The sequence below is a fragment of the Serinus canaria genome, chromosome 2 (assembly GCF_022539315.1).
Source record: "Serinus canaria isolate serCan28SL12 chromosome 2, serCan2020, whole genome shotgun sequence".
NCBI lineage: Eukaryota > Metazoa > Chordata > Aves > Passeriformes > Fringillidae > Serinus > Serinus canaria.
The window spans coordinates 7767386-7793883 of record NC_066315.1 but is presented as its reverse complement, the minus strand read 5'-3'; the positions used below and the strand labels follow the sequence as shown (position 1 = coordinate 7793883).

General features: G+C 40.8%; 1 protein-coding gene across 2 annotated transcripts in view; it reads right to left on the bottom strand.

The window, feature by feature from the left end:
• Positions 1–26498, bottom strand: part of DPP6 (dipeptidyl peptidase like 6) — a 405874-nt gene that overhangs the window by 93812 nt on the left and 285564 nt on the right. For both annotated transcript variants that reach the window (XM_050971416.1, XM_009085802.4), the window contains exons 6-7: positions 23135–23187; positions 6737–6818 (exon numbers count right to left, since the gene is read on the bottom strand). In XM_050971416.1, the coding sequence (XP_050827373.1) occupies positions 6737–6818; positions 23135–23187 (135 nt within the window). The remainder of the gene's footprint in view (positions 1–6736; positions 6819–23134; positions 23188–26498) is intronic.

The following is a 26498-nucleotide window of genomic DNA, read 5'->3' as shown; positions in this document are numbered from 1 at the left end:
GAACACTTGTGCACAGACAAGAAGATACTTTTGGCAGTCAGATCTCTGAAATGAAAACTGCCCCTAACAAAAAAAAAAGTGGTTCACTACCCATAAATCTCAATTGAAATTCAAGAAATTTCTGTAAAGGGAGGGAATAACTTCCAGTGGTACTGACCAAATGCTGGAGTGTTTTCCTGCTAGGAATATTGTACAGTAGCAGGTGAGAAAATGTGGGAACAAATAAAGGAAGAGAATTCAGTACTTTCCTTGTAGAGTAACAGGATGGTGAGTTCCTCTAAACTAGCAAATCCATGGATATCAGCATTTCTTGTGAGAGCACACTCAGTTTCCTTAATGCAGACTGTGAATGTCAGTGACATTTAAAGCATCAATTCTGTAAGTCCATTTAAAAGTAGGAATCTATTGCTGTATCTTCCCCAGAAAACAAAGTGACATATAAGAAATAACAGAGGAAGCCTGTGGCAGTGTCTCACCCCCAGGGGAAATGCCTGCATCATCCTATGTGTCATATTTGGGTGGAAGGGCAAGTACTTTCTGATTTATTGGTGAAATCCTATGGCAAATAGCAAAATTCATTTTGTCCTCTGAAATATTTTACAGCCACAAAAAGAGCAACATCCTATTTTAAATAAAATTACCTAAATATCCTTTCAGTAACATTTTATTGCAGCATCTGCTTTTTTGCCACCTGATGAAGATTCAGTAGCAAGGATGCTGGGAGGAGAAGAGATGTGACCATTTCTCAGCAGAGAACATAACACTGACTGTGCCAAAGCCTCCCTTTAGGGCACAAGGACCCAACACCAAGCCCAGGGGTGACAAAGGATTGACAAGGATGTGGAAAGTTAAAAATAGGACACTGCTGCCACTGTAAACAAAGAGAGAGCATCAAAGGAATAAAACCCTAACAAACAAAACAAAACCAAACTTAAACACAACACTTTCCCAGTGGAATTATTTGAATAAAGTGAGGGGAGAGGGGAGCAACCTGTCTAGGTGCTCAGTATATATATAATATATTTAAATTAAATTTTCCTTAAAAAACCCATATTCTGAGGCTTGAGAAGGGGATGAGGAGATGGTACATTATTATGCTGAAATTCTTGCTTTTCCAGAATGTAGGGACCATGTTAAAATCTGTCTGAATATCCCTCACTATGCTTAAATAGGGCTTACATAGACTTAGGGGTTGGGGGGAGAGGGAGGCAGGGCAGAAGTTGGTTTTTTTTGCAACTAGCAAGATAAGCAAGCCAGAATAATTACATACTGTAGACCACAGCTAAATATTGATTCAGATGTCATTGAAAAAAAGAAAAGGTGAGGGAACAACAGCTTGAAAACAATGATGCAAAAATCTATGAAAGAATGGTAGAGACAAATAGACCTACAGCAATTACACAGAGAGCAGTTTAAAAGCCCAGCTGGAATAGGAACAACAGCAGATGATTCAGTGTCTCCTGTGAAAATGGTCCTCTTCCCTTGATATCTGTGCAGCCCTTCTGCCTGGAACTAAGCTGGCATGACAGGCACAAATTCAGGCAAGGAAAAACTCCTAATTAGAGGAGTCACTCCAGTTTAGTTCCAGGTGTCATCACTTAACCAGCTTTTTTTGCATCTAGATATCCTAGTTGGAAAAACATTGTACTACAATATTAAAAAAAAAAGATAAGGGAGATGGGTAGGTTCTGGTCATGTGCAGCAGGATCTATCATTCAAATGTTTTATGTATAAAAAAAATCCAATGGTTCACTTAATTGTATTGCACTTTTTAATGTTTATGACACTAAGCTGTTTACCAGCATCAGCATTCACTGTTTGAAGGCACCTGCAAACCCCTAACATGGAAGAGGCTGAAAGAATAATTCCATTTTTTCCCTGGCATTTGCATTTCCCTGAAATAGAGATTTCTTACTGCATCTTCTGCACCTGCTCTGAAACTTAACTTCTGTTACCTTAGAACCAAATATAAACTTGATTGCAGCACAATCTACAAGAAAAAGAGATAGCTCCCTCTCCAAACAGAGTTGACACTGAAAAAGGCTCATTGCCTATGAATGTTTTGACCCTTCTGTGGGGCTGCAGTAAATGCAAGGACATGCAAAACTTCCAGCCATCCCAGTCTGCTTTCTGGATGGTTTTTGTGCTTAAAGAAACTGTGTAAACAATAAAAGACTGACTGGTCAGGAGAACTATAAAAGAAATATTTCTCTTTGTAGAAGAATAAAAACTATGATCTATGAGAGAGATTTTTTAGAATTATAACTGCTGCCTCTGAAGTTGTTCAAAGCTGCTTCCCCCAGCATCTGATGTGTCACCATTACCATTAATATCTGTCAGGACAGTTTCAGATTCTGATTTTGAAAAAAAAAAGAGAAAATAGCAGCACAACAGAAGTGCTTCTGCTTTTGATATTGGAGTTTAACAGCTCCTGTGAACTGTATTTAATGCTGCCAAAGCAGACAAATATTCACTGCATTTTATTAAAGCAGACCTCCTGCTTCCTCCTTCCTTGTGGCAGCAGGGCCCTTGGATATTCCTAGCCTGTCCTTAATGCAAATACTTTGAAGCTGGATGTGCTCATTTTGGGATGACTTAGATGAAAGCCTCCTGAAAGCTTTGGGTTTATTGGATTCCTTGAGCACCTCAGTTTCAGACAGGCACTGGACAGTCCCTGAAGCACTGAAGCACTCCCTGATTTTGTCTCTGCTGCCAAGAAAAACAGCAAAGGAAACCTTTTCACACTGCACTCACTTTTCTTGATAAACAGACAGGTCCAGGCCTGTCAGCCACACAAGTTTCATGAGGCTGAGCTCAGGATCTCAGGCAGCATTAACCTTTTCTTAGATACTGTTGGGGCAAATGTACCACAGGAACATTGCTGAGCTCTCAGCATGTGGGCAGAACCTTGGAACATGAGATGGAACATGATGAAACTGGTAAAATATTCCAATAAGATCAATTAACAGAAGGTTTTTATTTTTTTGGTGGCAAAATCAGAAGTGGGTAGCTGTTGAGTCATAGATGGCATGATCAGAAAAAGAGAAGAAATCCAAGGAGTGAAGATTCTTGTGCAGATAAGCATGCCCAGAACAGGACAAAGATCCAGAATAACACTTTTTTGCAGTCCTGTCATGCCACCCACAGTCTCATATTGCTGGAAAATATCACACAAACTGAGGAGAGTACAGTCTGTTCACTGAAAAGCCACAAGCACCATGCTGAAGGCCAGTAGGCTGATGAGATGGAATACTAAGTGTGGCTCTGGGCTGTCAGGTGCACCATGGAAAGGACGGATTTTTCCCATAGGCATTTTGCATAGTCATTTACACCCACAAATAGTGAACATATCACACAGCTATTCCAAGTTAACAGTGTTTCTCACTTGTTCTGTAAAGGCATAAATGATGACTCATGCTGTAGGACAAATGAGAGGAATGAGCCCTTTATTAACAGCCAGGTTTAGGGAATGTGTTCCCTCTTGCATTGAAATTAGTGACTCTCTTTCTAATGACTCTGGAGCTCACACTGGTGAGGGCCCTGTTCTTCCAACAGCTTTGTGAGACTTAATTTGTCAAGACTTTGGCTGAGATCAGAGGAAAGCTGAAGCCTTTTTCTGAGATGCCAGAAGTGAGAGCTTTTTTGCATTCTGATCTTCTGACAGATTTTCTCTGATCCAGTATCTGCCATTATTTAAACAGCTCAGTTGGCATGTGTGGCATTCTGCAGGCTAGTAAGAAGTCAAGAAGCATGCTCTGAGGACTTAATCATCCTAAAATTGGCATTTAATTTAATGAGAAAGGACAAAATAAAGCAAGATAAATAGAAAATTGCTCCTGGGAATATTCCACTATATTTTTAATTGCAGAGAATGCAGATCATTCAGGCTCCTTCTATTTCAGATTTATTTCTTTTTTGAATGATTAGACATGCAAGAGAGAAAGAGGTCAGGCTCAGCAACCCGATGAAATAGAAGCTACAAAGAGAATAAAAATTTTGGAACCAAACCCTCTTACTCTCCTGCCCTGCCTTTCCTTTATGTTTCCAAAAAAGAACAAACCAGGAGATTTCAAGGGGAAAGCTTTTTTATTTCCTGAAAATTGGGGTATCTTCAAGGTGATGTAAACTACAGTTGCCCTTGGCTCCCACCTTTCCTGGGAGAAGCAGGACTGAGCCTGTGCCCAGGGGTTGCAGCCCCATGGCTGGCACACACTTGGGGTCCTCCTGCTGCTGCAGAACCCCCTCAAACACCCCCAGGAACTTCTGGGACCAGGGGAGCTGACTTGTGGTTCCCAGCTGCTCCTTTTCCTCCCACTCAACACATTTTCCCTCCTTCTCCTGCAACACCACTCAGTGCACATTTAGCAAACACATTCCCACTATCAAATTTTAATAGGCTTTAATTTTTCCTCTGTCTTTGCATCACCAAAGAAGGTGACACGAATTTTGCTGGCAATTATATTCTGAGTAACCCAATTAGTCCTGAAATACAGAACATGAACATGGTGTGTTTCTAGATCTCATTTATTTTTCTTGTAGGGTTTTTTTAAATTTTAAAAGCTTCTTTTTTCCCCTCTGGCAATTCTCTGCTGATTATTAGATATAAAAAGATTATATTGATGCATGTAAAAGCATGTTTATTTTATAAACTACAGCTGTAATTTTATTTCAAGGTAAATGACTGGCAAAGAAAAGGGCAAAAAGGCACATATGTTAGGAGCATGAAAAAATAATGCTTAAACCTCCAATGAGTTGCTCCTCACCTGCCCTGATTCCAAATGCAAGAAAAGGAAATAGAGATCAATTACAGGCCAATAATTTTACAAATCTCAAAGTAAAAAAAGACAAAAAAAGACCAAAAAAAGACAAAAAACTAAAGGAAAAAATAAGCATGCAGAAGCAAGTAGCAAGATTTTTCCAAGATTCATATAGATTTCAACAAAGGGATTTTTAAAGGTACCAAATATATCTATGTATATACAACATGTACCCCACAGAAGGAACATGCATGAAACTTGATGTCTTCAGGAATTCCTAGGGCCTTCACTGTAAATTTCCCTGTAAATTGCAGTTTTCACTGTAAATTGCTTAAAAAATATGGTGGAAATTGACATTGCCCTCTTCAGCATTGAATTGTAAATTTTGTTGTAAAGAAGACTTTTCTTCTCCTGGATTGTAGATACTCTCCTGTTGGAAATATATTTCATTTGTCTATTTTGGTATGAACATTTTTCTTGGTTTTGGTATAAGATCTCTTCCCAAGGTGGGAATCAGGTGCAGCCCTGCAGCTTGGTAAAATGAGGGTGATGTGAATCAGCAGTGAGCTGTGACCACAGGGGCTGAGGGCACACAGGTTCACAGCAAAACTCTGTGAAAGGAAGGAAGATTCTCTTGTGGGGTGGAGAATGTGACTAATGCCACTCAATACTAGATTTTAATTAGAAAATGTAGCTTTTGTTACATATTGGGGAACTCTGTTAGACTTAAAATAGAGCTAGTGAGCAGTGAAGGGAAAAATGTTTTGGCTTTCTTTGCTAGGTCCTAAAGGTATTCCCCACATGTGGTGGGGGGATTGGAACAGCTTGATGTGTGAGGTCCCCAGCTGTGTGCAGTGAAAGCAAAGAGCTCCTCAGAAGACATTTTGCACAGAGATAGAGGCTGAAGAGTTCCCTCTCTGATCAGATTTGGGGTCAGTGACTCTCAAACACAATTTTCCTGATGGAGTAGGAGGAGGAAAGCCTCCTGATGGAGGGAAGACTTTCCTGCTCCTGTATCTCTTATGTTTTCTCCAACCTGATTTCCAGGCTTGCAATAATAATGACTCCTATTTTTTGGTTTTTTTTGTAAATCACAGAATTTAAAATAATCTAGTTAAGGACACAGACAAACAGTCCCCAAGAGAGGACTGGGAACAGGAGATACAAGCCAGATTTTCTCTTATAATGAGCTTTCAATCTCATTTCTTGGTATAAAGCTCCCATATCAAAAAAGAGGTTGTCACTTTTTCATTTCTTGTTATGGTAGAAAGAGAATGTTTGGAATATAGAAAAACTTAATATTGGATTTGCAGCAGGGAATGAAGCCAGGGGATGTGGCCAGGAAATACATGCTCTGAAAAATGGGCACATCCAGGATGGCAGTGGCTGAGGGGTAAAATATTGGGGATTTTAAGATTTTTGCAGTATGAATAGCTCCATGAAATAGAATAAATCCCTGACAAGTGGTGTGGTTGTTTATTTTTTTTAAGCAGCTCTGAAAACTTTCCAGGATCCTCTTCTAATTTTGTCTATTTTACAAACAACCACAGGGCAAATTCAGGGCAGCTCTGTTCTAGAGAGATGCATTCTCCAAAAGGGGCTGCTAATATTAACATATCCCCAGAGCCAAGTTTGCAAGTCTGAAGATGCCCTTGTGAAGCAATGAGATGCTAAATAAATCAAACTATTATCTCTATAATCTGTCCTGTGTCCAACACTGGGAGAAGCAGGTGCATCCTCTCAAAAAGCCTTCATGAAGTGTTCTTGCTCTGCATTTTTAGACACGATTACTTTGCAGTGAATGGATATATTTGGGAATTTTATAAATAAATTACATGATAGAACAATCATAAATAAATGCTGGATGCTGCCACACAGGGTTCAATAAACAATTCAAAAAAGGAGTTATTATTTCTTTACTTCCAAGCAATAGCAACATGGTCTCTAAATGCATTTGCACACTTGTTTTTTTCTCTTACCAGCTGTTGCCCTTTTGGACCCCAACCAGCATACTGAAGCTTTGCATTGCTGACCTCAGGGGGATACAAATTCTGGGGATCCCTGCAAAAAGAAAAAATAAGATTTCAGCTTCAGAAATGTCCTTGTTTAAGCTGCTGCACAGAAGCTTTGGAAATACACCAGAAACTTGTAAGATGCCTTTCAGATGTTTCAGCAGACTTTTTTAACAGTAAGGTAAACATAGCAAGTGTTGGTAAGATCAAGCATTTAAGTGACAATTTCTGTTACTTATTTATAAGAAGCTAAACATATTAGTTCCACTGCTGACTTGCCTAAGCCTTAAGAATTAGTTCAGGGATGGCAAACAATGTAATTGTATTTGTCAACTCTGATGATGTCCACAAAGGATAAACAATAATTGTATCTTTTAATCCTACAGCCACAAGAAAAATAAAGTTTCCTCTTCTGCACCCAAAGACTCTTTTTGCCTCATAAATTTCCTTTGAATATGATGGAAAAGATTAGCAACTGTATGACAACTGATACATAGCCTAGTTTCAAAGGGAAAAGCTCCTAATAACACTAAATATCTATTTTTTTTAAAGAAAATAAAATCAAAATGCTTTTCTTGTTCTTTCATCCATTACCTTCATTTGGTAGCAGAACAGAAGTGACATACAGCAAATGCAATATAAAAAAAAAGAGGTTTTTTTGGTAAATGTCAAAGCAGCATAATGTCATTTTCTCCCAGCATAGATAGCATTGCCTTAACTGTATTTATACTCAGCACAAATAATTACATTACATATTCTGAAGTCACATTGCAGCAACCCTGTGTATTGTAATATCCTACAAACAAGAACTCTAATAAAGCCCTGTATAAAATGTGCCTCATTAGAAGATCTCAAACTGCTTGAAAAAGTAAGTCTGTTATCATCACTGGTCCACAGACAGGAATAACAAGGCAATTTGAGGCCAACATCACCAAAAAGCAGAGAAAAGAGCCAAACCCTGCCTGTCCTTTAAGCAAAAGGACTTTCTTGCACAGTGTTTTCCAGACCATGTTTTCAGAACAGAACAGAGCTGCATGCAGTAATTCAGCACTGAGAGAATTCTCTTTGTGAAAAACCCCAATCACTTGTTTCACAAATTTTAAAAGTTTAATAGTAATAAAATGGTTATAAAAATAGCAATATAATTAGAGTAATAAAAATTTTGGACAATTTGAATCAGGACAAGATGAGATAATAAGAACAAAGAGTTACTGACAGTCCAGGTACCTTTTTCTAGGCAACACAAGCCCGAAAAAGGACCCACGTTAACAGAGGATTAACCCTTAAAAACAACAGCCTGTTGCATATTCATACACCTCATTCATGATGCATAAATTCCATTCAAACACAGGATTCTGTCTGGTCAGTGTCAGCTTCTTCCTCTGAATCCTAACCAGTGTCTTCAGGGCTGAGTGAGGCAGGAAGAAGTTTGTTTCTCCTCATAATGGAGCAATAAATTCTCTTTCTCTGAAAGACTGAGGTGTCCTGTGGCTGCTATCTCGGTGTGAATCCTTTCTTTAAAAAAAAAAAGGATCCTACATAGCATAGTTTCTATTTTAACATTATTTTATAACCTAAAAGTATATTTAACACACTACTTAAGAAAATTAATACAGCATGACTTTCTAACACAACACATATAATATTCATTTTAATATTTGTGAAAAGCCAATCATAAAAGATGCATTTTTCACATCCTTATTGCCTGTTTGGGGCCTGGTGCAGCCCCCCAGTTACAGTCCCTGGGCTGCTCCTTCCTCTGCACTGGGGCTGTTGGAGCAAGGACAGCACAGCAGCAAGAGGAATGCTCAGAAGTGATTTTGTGCAATCTTTCCACTGTGGAAAAACTCCCATTTCCTCTGAGCTGTTCAAAGGCCAGCCAGAATCAGGGCAGACCCTGATGGCCACAGCAGGTTGCCCCTTCCATTGCTCCTGCAGGTGGAACCTTCAGAGCAAAGCTGGAGGTTTGATGGAGATGGGATGAACAGAGGATGTGGAGGGGCAAGAGGGGTTTGTTCAGGCACTGACACTTCAAGTCTGAGTGCAAAATGTCATCCACAGCTGCTGCCTGTAGAGCAAAATTCTATCTTTTATTATGTTTTTTACCTAGAAGGTGTCTTTGTGAGAAGCCCAAGTCGTTTTTTTAAGGTATGGATAAGAGAACTCATAATGCTCATACTGAGAGCAGCCCCCAAATTCCCTTTGCTGTAGAAAGATGAGCCACACCACTTGTGTGTGTTTGCTGCTTAAGTTTCCAGTCAGCTGTGCCTGTTAGGAATCAATCTCTCAGGTTAGCTATCTTAATTATCTTAACAGAGAGTAACCTCTGAGGGTAGAAGGAAAAGAGAAAAACAGTGAATCAAATCCAAACCTCTTTTGGGAGAAAAAAATAGCTCTTCACTATTTGTCAAATGAACTATCTAGTTCTTGGGTTATTTTACCCATGGTGAGAAGAAGAGCAGGAAATTACAAATAGAGAGGGAAATACCATCCCTAAATAAACAGATTATACAAATGGTAAGAATTTAAAGCTGTAATGCTTCAGAACACACAGGTGGAGCTGAGGGACAGACGTGCCAATTACAGCAAATAATTCAGACCAGAGAACAGACAAGTCCTGTCAGTCCTGCTTATTGCATCATCTTTTAGAAGGAGGAAAACTCTAACCCAGTGAAAAATGCTGCATAAACCAGCTTTGGTAGCTGATAAGGCAGAAGGAAAAGCAAAGAACTGTGCTGTAGAAAAAAAAAAAAACCAAAAACCAAAAAAAACCCACAAAACAAACAAACAAACAAAAAAACAAAAAAAAAACCACCCAAAAATCCAAAACAACACAAAAATCAAAGTCATTTTCTCATTCTTTGGTGTAGCCAAGGAAAACTAGAATTGCATCTCCTGAGTCCTTTCTTAAGTTGTTTCAAATGGTTGGGAAGCTTCTTATGTAGCAAAATCTTGTGTACATCCATGCTCATGCTGTGAGCTATTCCCTTCTACCACAGGCTATGAAAGCAGACCAAGATCCCAGGTGTCCCCCACAAATGCTCCTGACTGATGGACACATTCATCTTGGCTTGTTTCTCATCTTTTGAGCAGAATCCTCTTCCCTGAAGCAGCCACACTCCCTCACCCACCTGCAGCAAACTTCAGTACCATGTGCAAGGGCTTGAGAGGATTCTCCTGGCCCAGCCTGATCTCTCAGGCTTCAGAGAAACCACAGGAGTTCCCTGGAGCTGGGCTGCACCAGCAGTGGCCAGGGGAACCTGGACTGTCAGCAGGCCCAAAGGTGGCATGGAAATGGAGTTCACTCACCTGAGAACCTCACTGTGAAAGATCAAATTCCCACATAAGTATTTGGGCTACATTTGGTGCATGGTCCATGGTGGAACATGCATGGACTCCTGCTCTGGAAGCCCCAGGCAACCCATTCCAAACCCAGTATCAAGGACTCACAGATAGCTTTGGGTTGGAAAGGTCATCTTAAGGGTCATCTCCTTCCAAGCCCCCCACCATGGACAGGGATGCTTCCCACTGTACTAGGTTTCTTCAAGCCCCATCCAGCCTGACTTTGAACACTTCCAGGGATAGGGTATTCTCTGGGTAAATTGTGTCCTAACTAACCATAAGTTGACTTCTCTGGGCTATTTCATTAGCTAGAAAGAGCAGGAGGAGGGAGAGTTGTCTCCACAGCTGCTCTGGGCAGGACGGGCACAACTCTGTGATGCTCTCTTTGAGAAAGCTCTTAGGGATCCTCAAACTGAAAAACCCTTTTGGAGAGCATTTATCAACCACATTTCCAATTATCCCACACCACTCTGGGCATTTAACTCTCCTTTGTTAAATTCCTGTAGGGGAGTCAGGTCAAATGCACACCTGTGTGCCTGGAGAACTCTTCCATTTTACAGATAAATGGGATCTCATGCCACTCAGCTTCTTCTGGGAAGTGTGTTATTCCTATTAAGCTATAGGCTCCACAGCTACACCCTTCCTTCTCCTCCAAAACAGCCTGCTTAAAATGCCTCTGTACTTTTTTCCTCTGAATCAATCAATATTATGGGTCATCTCAGCCTCTCCAAAGAGCCAGTGCTCCTCACAGACCCTCATAATTAGGGCTTGTTTGGATTTGAGCCTGTCCCTTGTGAGCTCATTTGTGCAGGATGCTGGCTTGGAAATGGGCAATTCTGAAGGCAGCCTGTACATCTCTGGCTCCTGGTTTGGATAAAGAAACATGTTCACTGCATCCTCACAATATTTTCACTATTTCCTCCCAAAAAAGAATCTTAATCTTAATTTCTGGCCAAAGAAATGCCAAGGTCTTATTAAACTGTTGATTATTCCTTCCACTTTTAAAATGATTGATCTTATAGCTGAGAAAGAAGGGAATAATACATTTTAGACCAGACAGAAGATGGAGCAGGTGCTACATAAACTCTTCCACATTAAAATGACATTGTCTAGACCAGAGGCTGTTAAATTGCTCCAGACACAGGCATGACCTCAGCACCGTGTTCAAAAACCATTTCCAAAGTAATAAATTGGGAAATTTCCTCCTTTAAGTGAAGATTTTCAGCCAAAAAGTCTCCCCTCAAAATGTCCAAACAAGCAAAGTTCTGAGTGCAAGCAGAATGCTGACTGCCAAATCATCTTTGCTTGCAATTGAGCTCAGAACAAGATGTGGAATAAAACAAACTGATCAATCATGTGCTACCTGCATTTGACTTTAAAAATTACTGTAATTAATGAGGAACTTTTTTGAAAGAGTTTGTCCTGATTTTTGATGAAATTTTTATATCTATGTGTTCCCTCTTCTGACATTTTCTCCTAAAGAAGGCAAATTTTCCTCAGAGACTTTGTGGCACTGGCTCTCCTTCTGAGCACAAACATGATTAACTCTTCTGTGTAAAGTCCTTCAAAAGCAACTTAAAAATACCTGGAAATTTTCACTGTAATTGAGGGAGTGGCTCCCTTTACTTCACGAAGAATATTTTACAATGCCAGACTGAAAATGTCTGAAACTGATAAAAGCAACCAAAATCTGGGATATGGTATAAGCTGCTGCTCTAAGGTCTGTTTTCATAACTTCATTTTAATTTCAAATACAGAACAACAGGATTGGTATGGAAATTCTTTGAATATGCTGCCACTGTGAACAAAAATGCAACAATTTCCACCACAGGCTGCTCTGATATGTCCATCCTCTAAAGAAATAATATAAACTATGTATATATGTTTTACTGGGGGGAAATTTGAAACCTTCTTACTTTACTGTGGCATAATTTTGGAAAACATTTACTATGTAATTAGTATGTTAATGTCAGTAGTTAATAAAAGTTGAAGAAACAAAAACAGCTACAAAACCGTGTTGGGAAGGCAGAAATATCTCCTCTTGTTATCTGCATCAAGCCAGCACTGAATATTTTGAAAGACAACAGTCCTAAGGACATCAACTCACAGTACTTTAACCATTTTTATGGTTAAGTATAAAAAACTATCTATCTGAACCTATCTGTCTCAGAACCAGAACTCAATGTCTTCACATCTACCTCTAATAACATAAAATCCGACAGCAGCTGAGACAGATTGCTTCTTCCTTAGAAAAAGGGAAAGAAAACAGAGAATAAAGTAAAGAATAAATTCAGAAGGGCAATAATAAAAACTGGAAACTTCTTAATATTTCAGAGTTTTTGATGCATGATGAGGAAAAAAAGCAAACTGGAGGAAAATTGCAAACCCAAATAAAAGGATGTAAAACATACAGGTTAATTAACAAATCTACAAAGAACCATAGATAAGGACATGGAGGAAGAGAGAAAGATTTCTAAGAGGCAGGAATGCAATTCCATGAGTAGCACACACACAATTTTAATGAGTTGTTTTTAATGACTTGACACTATTAAATGACTTGTTTACTTCAAAATTCACCAAGGAGAAGAGAAGACAGGTACCATTAAGAAAATTTCTCCCCAGGAGATACAGAGCCCTGCTGAGACTCACAGGGAGATAAAATAAAATATCATACAAATGGGAATAAAGACTTGCCAGAACAGATAATCAAGAAATCATACTGTTAGAAGATGCAACTAAAAAAACCTTCCTGGAATTCTAATAGAAGTGCTTAATTAGATGGGAAAGGCTCTTCCTTCATCTAGGCTCATCCACTATTAAATATTTAATTCTCAGTCACACACAGACATATTTTCTTTACAGCAATGTAAAAAAAATATTCTTTTCAATGAACAAAAGTAGAAGGAGATGATGAATGTAATTTTAACTTATTAAACTGCAGATTCACATCAATTCATTCAGCTGCTCTTAAAAACATCTCACCAACCAATTTTTCCAGAAAGAACGAATTCCATGGATTTAGTGTATAAAATCTAAAAAGAAAGGAATCTAAACCATTTGTCTCTAATTTGGCAATTCTTTTGGATTCAGGCCAATAACATGAACTCAGAGGCCTTTTTTTGTTATAGTCTGCCTGTGTCTGTAACCCCCCATAATGTAATATTTGGTACTGAGCCTGTAAAACCTTAAATTTTACTAATACCACCTTAAAATCATAGAATCATAGAATGGTTTGGAATGGAGGGACTTTAAAAGTAATTTATTTCCAGCCCCCCTGCCATGAACAATGACACAAAAATCAATCACTTGTCAGAAAAGGAGCCACCAACTCCCAGTGGTAGTGGCATAAAATGATGGCACAGACCTGCCCCTCTAGTCTGAAAAAAAAAAGAGATTTAAAAGTGCATGAAAGACTGGTACAGAGCCCTGAGTTCAGTGGTGCAGGCTGCAAAACATTGATCAAAAACTCTGCATTTCCCCGAGTAAGCAAACAGTGGAAATGGACCTTGGATACTGGTGACATTACTTTTAAAATGATGGCATTATCATGTTTCTCATGTGAACCCTCTAAATCACAGAAGACAGAGTGAATTTTTACTTTATTTTTAAATGGAACTTTTGTTACTAGAGTAATATTTTGTCTCCTAAAGAGACAATGAGAGGCAATAGCACTCAGGTGATAAATGCAACCACTTAAAAGCAATTTTCTCTTACTCATGTAATTTTCTTTTACTCTGTAGATCTTTCTCAGTCAGCTTTGACCTCAGCACTGTGCAAGGCATGAGGCAAATCCTGGATTTAGCAGGGTTTCATTAGCATTTGTCTACAGCAGAGACATAAAAAATGAAAATCAAAATATATGAATGATGCAAAGAAGGCGAGTCAGAATTGCACAGATCAGCTAACCAAAGATCAGCTGTTCAAAATATGGGGGGGGGAATGCAGGTTGAAGAGAAACAACTTGATAAGAACTGACATGTTTAAGAATGAACTGGGAAGATCTTCTGCATGAGCCTGGGATGAGTGTGGTTCTTCTGAGCAACTCTGCCAGTCTACAGGAAAGGATGTTTGTGATGAAACCTGAGCATTTTCCATCCACCTGACCTTGTCTGACTTTCAAACACTAATAAAAATATGGCACGGTGATGTGATGCCTGCAGAGAGCAATCTGGGATTATTAGTAGATAAAATGAGACACAGGAATCATCTCCTACCACCAGAGACAGCAGAAGTGCCTCGTTACCAGGAGGCTTCACTGGCTGCTGGGTCACACTTCTAATTGGGCAAGAGACTGATTCTTGGGCTGTGCTAAAAGATAATTCAACAGCCTGTGCTGCTTGGTTTCAAACCACACCAAAATGACTCAGTGTTCTCTGTTTTCTTTTTGAAAACAAAGTCTTTGAGCAAATCTTAATTCTCCTCATGTCAGGAGGTCCTGGAGGTTTGTGTGTAGGTTCTCAGGGGTATGGAAACACCTTTCCAAACAGCCTCTCCCCACACACACTGTGTCATCAACAGTCAAAATGAACAAGGCATACATTTATTTGTGCCATTATTTCCATTTTTTATCATCAGTGATCACTTTTAAACAGCACCACAACTGGCCTGGTTTTGTGTATGGTTTGAAAGTGGGTGGCAAAATACTCTCCTTATTCAGAGGACAAAAGCACCACTCTAGTTCTGCACCTCTGCCCCAAAACAGAGATGTAGAAACCCAAAGTACCCACACAAGAAATGTTTGCATTTGAGAGGGGGTATAACATCTGCCCTCAGGGCTCTGCAGGTGGAAGGTCCCTTCATTCCTCTTATTTCCTTCTCATGTGTGACTTGGGAAAGCAACTTTTTCTATTCCAGTCTTATCTCCTCAGATTTCTAGAGGAGCATTCAGTAAATGGCAGGGTAAGGGGTGAAGAGGCACCAGGGCTGGAGTGACAGAGTCTGGGCTATCAGCCAGGTATTTTACACCTTTGCCACCAAGAGATTTTCTCAGTGGTCACTGAGCCAAGGAAAATTCTGGCTGTAGCATCCATTTTCCACCCAGAGGTCCTCTCTTGCTTTCCAAAATATCCCCATATCTTTGTTCTCCATATGTTTTGAGCTCCATAGGGGTTCAGGATGCCCATTTTGAGATAACAAGGCATTTTTAGACTAAATTTGGTTAGTGATTACCTGAGGAGGGGTCACAGCACCAAGCAGCAAGGACACCAGGGCATGGTGGGACATGGTGGGGTGCACAAGAGCTGTGGCATGGACTGCTACATATTTCATATTTCTCTGAGGTGGGCACTGTGCAGTCCTCACTGTGTGACCTGAGCCAGGACCCATTAAACCCCCAACAGTGAGAAAATGCCCATAATCTGACAGGTTTGGGTTCTCAAAAGTGACTTTTTTTTTTATTTTCACATGTCCACAAACAAATCAAGTCTGCTTTTTGTAGAATTCCATCCTTTGGGCTGTGTAATCAAACAGCTGAAAGTTCATCACCCAACCACAGCAAGAAAAGATCCAGGCTCACACTGGAGGGTGGCTCTGCAGTCCCACAGCAGTGGAGCAAAAACAGCTCCCTGGGGAAACCTGTGTTTATTGCTTGTATCCCAGTAGAAACTCCATCCAGGACCTTCACCATCAGGGCAAAAATGCAAACAAAAATTCTTGGTTCCCACTATGAAAATCCACCTGCAATTTTATTCCTGGGAAGGTGATTGATGGAAGCAGCAATTGTACAGGCTGTGGCTAGTCAGGGCTATGCACCTTCATTCTATAAATTCTCTTTCATCCACCTTGGTTTTCTTTTCTGTCAAAACTCTGAACTAACTCAACCTTACTGAGTATGAAAGAGGAGGGATACCCATGGCAAGGAGCTGATTTTTGGTGCTGGCAGGAGCCCCCCAGCAGTGACTGTGCTTTGGGCTGACCACAGCCTGGGGTCCAGAGGGGGCTCATTCATCCTGAGGCATGAAAACATTTCCAAGCACATTTTATTCACTAATTAGACTTTAATAGGAACCTTGCCTCCATTTAAGAGGGTGCTGTCTCAGAAAATCACAATGGGAGAGTTTGCTTCAAACCTTTTTTCCTTTTTTTTTTTCTTTTTTGATGAGCCATAAGCTAGTGACCTTCTCTGTAACACAAGGGGTTGGTTGCTGGGCTTTTCTCTGCTGAAGTACTAACATTTGTGTCTAACTATTAATTACCCAAGTTTTTTGGGGTTTAATTTTTTTTTAGTCATTACTCTAATTCTTAATATCAAATCCTCCCCTCAGGAGACCATTCCTTATTATTATCACTATACATGGTTTCTAAGGTGTCCACCCACATCACAACTGATTCTGGAAGAAAGAAGTGTGTGGTAGGAATTGCTTTGCCTACACAAGGAAAGAACATTTCACATAAATAAAAAAAAAGAAAAAAAAGCTGTGCAGTGACCTGCATGGGTGAGCAAGCAGCAAATCCCCTGGGGAAATGATGTGGTGTTGAGCTGCTGAAGTGGATTTCCTCCCACCAGCACAGCCAAGAGTCCTTCCTGAACTGCCTTCCAGGCTGAGCTGCTTTCAACCTGCCACAGCTTGGAGCTGAGTGATGCTCAAATAGCAGCTTTGCTTAATGAAATGCTGGTTCTTTCTTTTTAAAGAGGCCCAAAATGTGTCCATAGGCTGTAAGCTGGTATGTGATTTAACCACTATTCCAGTGATTTACAGAGTGTTTAATTCAGAAGATTATAAAAAGCAAGAAGCTCAACAGCTCCAACAGGGCTTGAGCCAAATGCCAGCAAACTCAGATGAAAAATTCCTGTCCACATCAGAGGATGCAGGGTCAAGCTCCACCATCAAGCTACCGAATGTAACCATTCCAAGTTTTCTGTTGTCAAAATGCAGCTGAAAAAGCATCTGACATCATGAGGATGTTCTTATTTATAGTCTGGCATAAAAGCCACCACACTGTGCAGAAGTGCCATAATTAACTATATAAACTAACTCAAAATGTGATAAAATCTATAGAAAGATAATTGTTAGAGAGGGAGGAGAGAGGAGTAGAAATAGAAGTTCTTCATGAACTGCAGAACACATTTTTTTACTTATTCAACAAATCTTGCATTTTCATTTGGTTTTACATACCATTTCTTAAAGATTTTATTTCAACCTCTCCAGATCATTCTTGGTGGAAAATATTCATCTGCTCTAAGTAAAATTTAATTAGCTGAAAATGGGTTTTATTAAATACTGTACTTTTTCCTCTTAAAATAAAATGTGGGCACCAGTACAAGTTTATAAATGTTAGAGTGAAATGGAGCAGCAGTCTGTACAACAATCATCACAGTTTGCATCCATTGGGGAGGTACAATTTCTCTTCTTGCTTTGCAGATGGGGACACTGAGGCACAGGATGTTTTAGCACTACAGAGTAACAGGCCAGATGGAAATAAAGTAGAGCAGACTTGATCAAATGGGCAGGTTTCTGAAGTAAATTCATTCTTTTATCCATGATTTTAAATATGAATCACAATTTCTTTTTACTGTGAACACGGAAATGGGAGCATGTGCAAGGGTAAACTTCTTGTCATTTGAAATATACAATAGGATACAAGCAAAACTGATTAAGTTTCCTCTAATTAATTTAAAGTCCATTTCTTTCCTGCAAGTGGCTTGTGAAAAAAAAAATAAATAAAGGAGGTAGGAAGAGCAGTGGGAGCTCTGCACAGAGATCTATAGACAGCACTTTGAAAATTTACTCCCAGTGAAGCACTGGCTCAGTTCCTCTCCCTGTTATCACTTCTGTGGATCTCCAGCACGTTTTGTGCACTCACTCCACTCCTGGGACTTCCCTTGAAGTTACTGGAGCTCAGCATGGGGCACTTGTGCAGGATTTTCCAGCCCAGTAAAAGCCCTGGCAGTGCAGGCAGGAGGAGCTGAACTCAGCTCCAAGAGCACTCCTGTTTGTGCTTGCCATGTTCCTCTGAGTCCAACACAGAAATCCAGTCAAGTCCCGGCTGGATGTGCTAAGAGCTCCTGCAAGGGGGTCAGCACTAATCCCTGACACTTGGCTGTGTCCAGAGGGAAATGGTTCAGGCAGAGCTGGCTGGGCGCTGGGAGGTCTGAAAAACCATCTTTTATGCTGGGCTTTATTTGCTGGAATGCAAACACAAGTGTAAAAAGTGTAACATTTCAGCTGGCCACAGCAAGAGATTAAATACAGAAGTACCCCCTTGGATATCCTATCCAAAATTAGCTCTTGCCTAGGACCTGCAGTGCCAGATCACACCAGTGGTCCAGCAGCACACACTGGTGTGAGAACATCTTAACACTGGGGAGGGAAATCCTGCAGCTGGGTTAGGGAAACACCCTGCTCAGTCCCAGCCTGACCATTAAAACTCTGAAGGAATAGGTTTTTTCTCCCTTATTTCAGTGAAAGGTGGGAATGACTAAGATAATTCATGTTGGACCCACAAGAGAATAAAACAATTTCTAGTGCTTAGTTTTCCTAAGTAGATTGTTGCCTGTATGGCTACATTTTTCTTTTCCAAAATTAGGAAAAATAATATTAGTAGTAGTAGTAGTAGTAGTAGTAGTAGTAATAATAATAATAATAATAATAATAATAATAATAATAATAATATAATAATAATAATAATAATATTTAAATAAAAAATAATATTAGTAAATAAATAATTATTTTAGATTAATATTAACTGATAAATAAAAGAACTTTTATTAATAAAATCGGTATGATTCTTATTAATAAAATTATAAGTAAATAAAATATAAATACATTTTATTATTAATTATATAAATAAATTTAATTGATCAGATTAATAATAATTAATATTAAAAATAATTTTAGTAAATAACTGTATATGGTGCTGGAGTTCCACGTTTTCCCATCACCTTGCAGGAGAGCTCCCAGTTCCACATCTGGACCTGCAGATGCTGTCTCAGTACCTATAAATTACAAGTAGGTGGCAGCTGCAATGCTGCGAGTGCAACTGTGGGGCCACGAGAGGAGCCTTGCAATGACATTTCTGCTGGAGGCAGCTGCAAGCAGCTCTCAGCAGCTGCATCTGGAGAGCAGCAGAGGGGAGCAGGCGGGGCAGGACGGGGATGCTCCCGCCAGGAACGCGGGGCCGGTTCCGCTAGATGGCACCCGGAGCCAGCTGCGCGATTTTGGGAGAGCAGCAGGAGCAGAGCGGGACGTGAGGAAAGAGGGATGGAACACAAGCCCTGCTCACATCGCCCAGGAAAATGTGAGCTGAGGCTCTCAGCCCCCTGTGCAAACCCACGAGCTGCTGAAAGCAGAAGGCAAGTGAGTCAAAGAGTAAAAAAAGTTTTTGTTATTCCTGTAAATTTTGGCGATGGAATCAGCAAATGTTTGTATCTGCTGCGTCAAAAATGGAAACAAAGGAAGGTTTCAACGAACCTTCTGACCAAATAACCAAATAAAGCATCGAAATAAAAGAAGTGTAGTGGAGTGAAAGAGAGGAGGTAGCAAGACTGCTGATGCTTAGAATAAAATAGAGGAAGCTTTGGTAAAGCTAAGAGATGCTGCAACAAAGCAGCTAAATGCTTATGTATATTAAAAAGCTTGATGGACTTGACAAATCATGCAGCAGATATCAGTGTAAAGCCTCCCTCCAGACAACCACAAGAAGGACAGGAAGCCAACAAGCACCTGGAAAGATTGTGAAATGGCTGATGCCAGCTTACTGATATTTGCTGATTTGGACTAACCAAGCACATTGGAAAATGTTTTGGAGGTTTAAAAACAGTATATATACTTCGCCCAACTTGTAAGTGGTGTGTGTGCCGTGAGTGGAGCAGTGACTGCCCGGCCACCCAGCGCTGCTTGATTGCTTTCTTTACAATAAAAGATATGGAAATAAAATTCAGATTGACTATTGAAAATTTTATATCAAAAGCAGTGGTGGGTTTTACCCCCAATTTACCAAGAGGCTGTGAGAAAGCTGAAATAACAGAAAGGAGGTACTAGGTCTGTGTGATCTCTTTCTGCTACCTCAGGCTTGTTTTAATTTTTAAATCAGATCCTTTGAGTCTGTGTCAGTGGCATCTGTTAGTTGTCCTATACAGACCCAGTGTGAGGAGTTTACTTTGGCAACAGCTCTGGTGGAAAATGTTGCAGTGCTGTGTAAAATACCATTTGGGAACATAGGTACTGAGGACATTCCCAAATTGGTTTGTCAAACTTATGAAGAGCTCAAAATGAAATCTGGAAAACATTAGTATGAGCTCCTTTTGACTTCAGGCACAGCCTGAATCTGGAGAGCATGCAGAACGTGGCAAAAATAATTAGAAAATTCCCTTTAAAAACCAATTTATGCTGGCAGATTAATGGCATGTTATTTAAAAAGTGATGCCAGAGATTAGGTTAATTGGCTTCCTTATTAGTTAGCCTCAGCAGGAGAGTAGCAAGGGCACGAGTGGGTGCAAATTCTAAATTGCCTGGCCTTCCACATCATAGCTGAGGATGGGGAACAGGACAGAGAGAGGCAGCACAGGGAAAGGGACACTGTCACAGCCTGTTCCAGGAATGATGCCTGCTGAGCAGCAGGGACACTGTGCAGGGGACTGAGTTTGCTCCCCAGCAGTCACTGAGCCACTGAGCTGGAGAGGTGCTGAGGGCCACGGGCACACACCACAAGCTGTGCCTGCTTGCAGAGGAGGAAAAACTGAAAACAGTTTGTAAAAATGGCAAGGGAATTGTTGCTCAGTGCAGAATTTTGTCACTCCTGTTATTGATAGGTGGAGGACAAGGATGGCTGCTTCAATCATCACCAAAGAAGCTGGAATGTCAAACTGAACTGAACCTTGTGCTGTGTCCTGCCCTCAACAACCTTCATCCACAGATATCCATCAGAGCAATATTCCTGTGTTAAATGTTAAATAGGTGATGAAGAGGTTTTTATCCCTTCACCCAACAGAGGCTCTACTGTCAGTTGATGCATTTCACCACCTGTTATATCACATTCACTGTTCCCCTCCTAGATCTGAAGTAACTAAGTTTTCTTTCCCTTATTTCAGTGAAGGATCTGAATGACTAAGAAAATTCATATTGGACCCTCTTTCTTCATGGACCACCCTAAAATATACACAGAGCTCCACAGGAAGGATAAATGCCCATGTTCCATGGAAATGGCAGCGTGCTGCCCTTTCCACCACTCACATGCCCCATCATCACCTGGAAGGTCAATGAAATATCCACTGCACAATGTAGTTTACAATGCCTAAAAGCCTAAACTCTGCAAACCACACAGTTACCAACATGAGACTCAGTGATCCTTCCAGCCCTTCTTCAGCTCATGGCCTCCTGATCCACCACCATCACATCATGCTGTGGGGACAGCAATGCCAGACACACCTGTGTGCCTCCTGGTGTGCTCTCACTGTCCAGATTTGCCCTTTATGCTGGAAACTTCTCCTCTGACATATCCAACCCTTCAGTTTCCTGCACCACTGCCCAACCAAACACAGAGAGCAAGGGGAGCCCCAGCTGGGTGCACAGCAGAGCTGGAGCTGCTTGGCAGGGACAAAGGAAGATCATGCAGTAGCAGAAAACTTCTTGGACCACTGTATTGCTATTTTTTAGCATTTCTAATACATGTTCTGCATGATACTTCTATTTTTTCCGCCTTTGTTTTGTGTGGAATAGAATTGTGCTGTCAGTCAAGGCTTAGCCAGGTTTGCTGCAGACACAAAGCTATGTGCTCCTGCTGTGGCTGCATCCTGTTGCTGAACACTTTCAGCCCACAAGCTACTACTCAGATATATTGCCAGAGAGATGGAGCTTTCAAAAACTAAGCATATTGAGTAAATACCCAGAAAAAAACCAGCTCAACCAACCAACCAACCAACCAACCACCAACCAACCAACCAACCAACCAACCAACCAACCAACCAACCACCAACCAACCACCAACCAACCAACCAACCAACCAACCAATCAACCAACCAACCAACAAACCAACCAACCAACCAACCAACCAACCAACCAACCAACCACCAACCAACCAACCAACCAAGCAAGCAAGCAACCAACCAACCAACCAACCAATCAACCAACCAACCAACAAACCAACCAACCAACCAAGCAACCAACTAACCAACCAAGCAACCGACACAAAACAAAACATAACCAAACAAAACAAACTGAAACAATGCAAAACAAAACAAATGAAAAAATCACACACAAATCTACCCCCTCCCAAAAAAAGGAAAGCCAAAAACAAAGAGCAGATTGTGGCAGGGAAGGGAAGAGGCTGAAGAAGTCTGGAGTGTGTCACATGGGCACTACAGCTTTAACAGGGTTGATGATGAGAAATCTCCTACTTTCCATGTTCCAACCACACATGGAAACAAACTGCAACTATTCAAAGCTAAAGAATCAAAGAATCATGGAATGATTGAATGGTTTGGGTTGGAAAGGACCTTAAAATCATCCAGTTTGAAACCCCTGCCCTGGGCAGGGACACTTTCCACCAGAGCAGGTGGCTCAAAGCTCCACCCAACTTTACTCTGAACACTCCCAGGGATGGGGCAGCCACGACTCCTCTGGACCAGGCTGCACAACGTTCAGAGGAAAGAAATTACTCCCAATATTCAGACCAAACCTGCCCTTTTTCAGCTTGAGCCTTGTCCTAACACTCCATGCCCTTGTAGAAAGTCCTTCTCCAGCACTGAGAGGCTGCAGTAAGGTCTCCCCAGAGCCTTCTCCTCTCCAGTGCTCTGGTGAGTGGCCAACCATGGCTCTCAGCCAGACACCACCACATCTATATTCTAGACAAAACCCCTGAAATCTGGAATATGAAATTCATGTAGTCTGACTCTCTGGGGAAGCAGAGTACTTCTGTTTCCAGACTTCCTCATCTTTTGCACAGCACACAGCTCAGTGGATGCTGCAGCTGAAAGCCAGGCCATTGCAGTGGAATGTCACAGACAACCATTTGTCACAATGCACATTGTTTTGCAGGATTCTTAATGGCTGAGTCTTTAAACGAAGACATTGAAAAATTGCTTACCCATGAGGTATTTTGCTGAGGACATAATATGCTGTATATGAATGCTGATACACCTGCAAAACAAAATTAAGAAAAAGACAAAAAAAGGAAAAGAGATTAGTAACTGCCACCTGTGTTAATAGGGCTCTTTTTTGCAGAAATAGTTTAACTTTTGTGGCTGAGAAGCTCTCCTGAACACCTCAAAATGTGTGGTAGAAAAGAAGAATGCCTGAATCCACTTGGAGCTGTTGTGTGTTTCCCACCCTGCACTTTGTGATGGTGTTTGGCAGAGCTCACACTCCCAGATGCTCGGTGTCGTTGCCATGGCTACCAGGTCTTTGATTAAACTGGGGGCACAGGGGCTCTGCAGGGCTAAATTTAGAACAGCCATTAATGAGGACACCTTGGTCAGCTGGAGACATTCTCCATCATTATAACCAGACACAAGGCATGGGGGTTTTGTTGCTTTATTTCCACATAAATAAAGCAGAGAGAAGTGCTGGGTGATATCAGAGAGGGTTGTCAGGCCCCTGTCAGTCAGGAAATAAAACTGTATTCAGTCAAGGCATAAAGTTGACCTCATGTTTGTATGACCTGCTAAGCTGCATCTTCATTTCAATCTGTGCTCTGTGGACCTTGGGGAGGAGCTGGGCAGCTTGCACAGCAGCTCATCTCACAGGGGACAGTTTATTACTTATTTTCTAAGTAGTAAATAATAACAGCAGAGTCAATGACAGTGATTTAAGAGGTGGTGATTTTCCACTGGTGACAGCAGTCCTTTACAGTGATCAGGAGTCAGAGCATCAGTGTGAAAGGTTTAAATATGAATAATTTTATACAGATTTATACAAGGCATCACTTTTTGAAATTCTGTCCTGTTACTATATGCAACTAAATAAATAAATCTCCTAGCAATTGTTTCATTTGGCTTCTACTTAAATCTTTAAACCATTTTTGCTGTCCAGCAGCTCTCAGAAAGCATTCTGTCCCAGAGAACAAAGGAGAAATTTCTTGAATGCTTGCTTCACCAAACAAGTTTGATCAAAGTTATTTTTTTCCTAGGCTACTCTGGTTTTCACAAGCTTGTTTTTTTTTTTTTTATTGTTTTTTTTTATGCTTATGCCAGAAAACCATGAGATGTCCTGGATGGTGCTGGGAGCCCCAGCAGGGGCCATGCCAAGCACATCATTAGTATCACAAGCAAGCATGACTCACTCCCTGCCACTCTGGAGGGCAAACCTGCAGGGTGGTGTCCAGAACAGCCCTGCAGCTTCTGGGCTCTCAGTGAAGAGGCAGATAAACATGAGGCACACCAATAAACACAAGGCACATCATCCTGCAAATACCAAATCAAACTTCTCTGTTACAGTTTGAACCAAACACTGAATCCTTACAGTACTGCATGAGCTCCCTGGAAAACAGGCACAGAGGTGACAGCACTGGATTTCTCCCTATGAAATGCAGAAACTGATGCTGATTGATGTGATTTCCTTCTTGCCTGTGCAATTCACTCCCTGTATTACAAGGACATCATGAGGTCACATCCCTAAATCCTATCTCCTTTCAGGCATTCAGGTCCATAAGGACTCTTCACACAAGGTGATTCTCTGGTGTGTTGGTATCAGGGAAGGTCTTGGAATACAAGTGAATTCCCCACAAGCCAGCATTTATTTTAGTACAAGGGTCCTTTTTAGATCCATCTGTGTCAGATGATGTCAAATAAATTACCATTTTCTCATCCTCACCCAATCATACCAAAGAGCTCTTGAATCTTCTGATGTTGATACCTGAGACCTAGCTGATGCATGCAGCCTTAGAGTTTATCCCAGATCTGATGAAGTCCTAAAACTGATACAATTTCTTAAAGAGAAAGCACTGGAAGACTGAATCTGCCTACAGATCTGAAAAAAACTGGTAACACATTGTCATTAAATACTGAGACATTTTTGTCCTCCAATATCCTGGCAGTAGGTTGGAGAAAATGATGTAGATATATAAATTCTGATCTGAGGCTGGTGTGTTTGTTCATGGTTATAAACCATGCTGTGTTGTCAGATGACAGAGAAATAAGCCCCTCAAAATGAGTATGAACAGATGCCTTCAGCAGAAAATCAAAAAACGTGGCAGGCTGGAGGGGAAAGAAACAGCCAGGGGAGTTTTGACCAGGACACCTGCTGATGACCTTGCTTGTGGTACAGAGTCCTACAGCCCTGTTGCAAAGTTCAGAGCTGTCTCAGAGCTATTAATGGAGACTGAGGCAAAACATTCTCTTTGCTGAGAGAGCTTAGGACTGAGGAAAACAAAAGTTGCAGGACGCTCAGAGAGCTCTTTTATTTTCTGGACGTCATTTGTCATCATCTTGGGTCTTTGGCCAGACTCTAAAATATCTCACATCAGCTGGGCTATACTATACAGACTTCAAAGGCTTGCAGCTGGCAGAGTTCACTCACAGGAGAACAAAATTTCTCAGATAAATCCTTGCAATGTGTAGGATTGCTTATGTAAAAAAGAACTACTTGTATGAGCAAAGATTTCAGGATCAGACATTTATTATTAACATTACAGTTGTTTAGGACAGAAGCACATGCAGCTCAAAAATCCCCCTCAGCCCAAATATTTCAAACCTATTTGGAAAATACTCTGCCAGCAATGGTACCAAGCAGAGAAGAATCCAAGAGAAAAATCACTTAATGTCTTTCTGAGAAATTAAATGGCAGCTTTCCTCTTAGGTATGCAAACTAAATGAAGTTAACTGAACTTTTTGAGAGGGTGACTATGCTTGCTTAATATCTTTACTAAATTTCTGCTTGTGTCAAGATGAATTTGGCTATCCACTTAGCAGTAGGAAAACCCCACAGCAGGGAAAAATGTAGGGAAGAGATGAGCACTCTTCCCAAATCCAAACTAAGCCTCAGAGAATGGAGAGTACGTAAAAGTCAGTATTCACTTCATTAATCCTGTCTGCTGCTGAGGCTTGGCCAACAAAAATAGCTGTATAAACTCCATGTTCCCCTTTTCTATCAAAAGGGATGCCCTTGACTGATTTGATGCTCTCAGCCCTGATTTTTAGCTGGATTCCAGGAGCATTGCAGCTCCTCTCAGCAGAGAGGAATATTTGGGGGTAGCAGAGGTCTTGGCAGTTGTTTTGCTCTGTAGAATCTGTGTGTCAAACCATCCCACCAACATGAGTCAGAACAGGTTTGAGAGTGCTCTGAAGGGCTCTGGGTATCACCACAATCAGGTCTCAGAAGCTCCCATGGCAGCTGTCACCAGCAAGTGCTGTAAAAGCCATTATGGCAAAAGCATTGGGCCAGACACACTCTCCCACTGGGCTTCTCATCCCAGGTCACAGCACAGATCTTGTTTACTTTCAATCTAAATTATG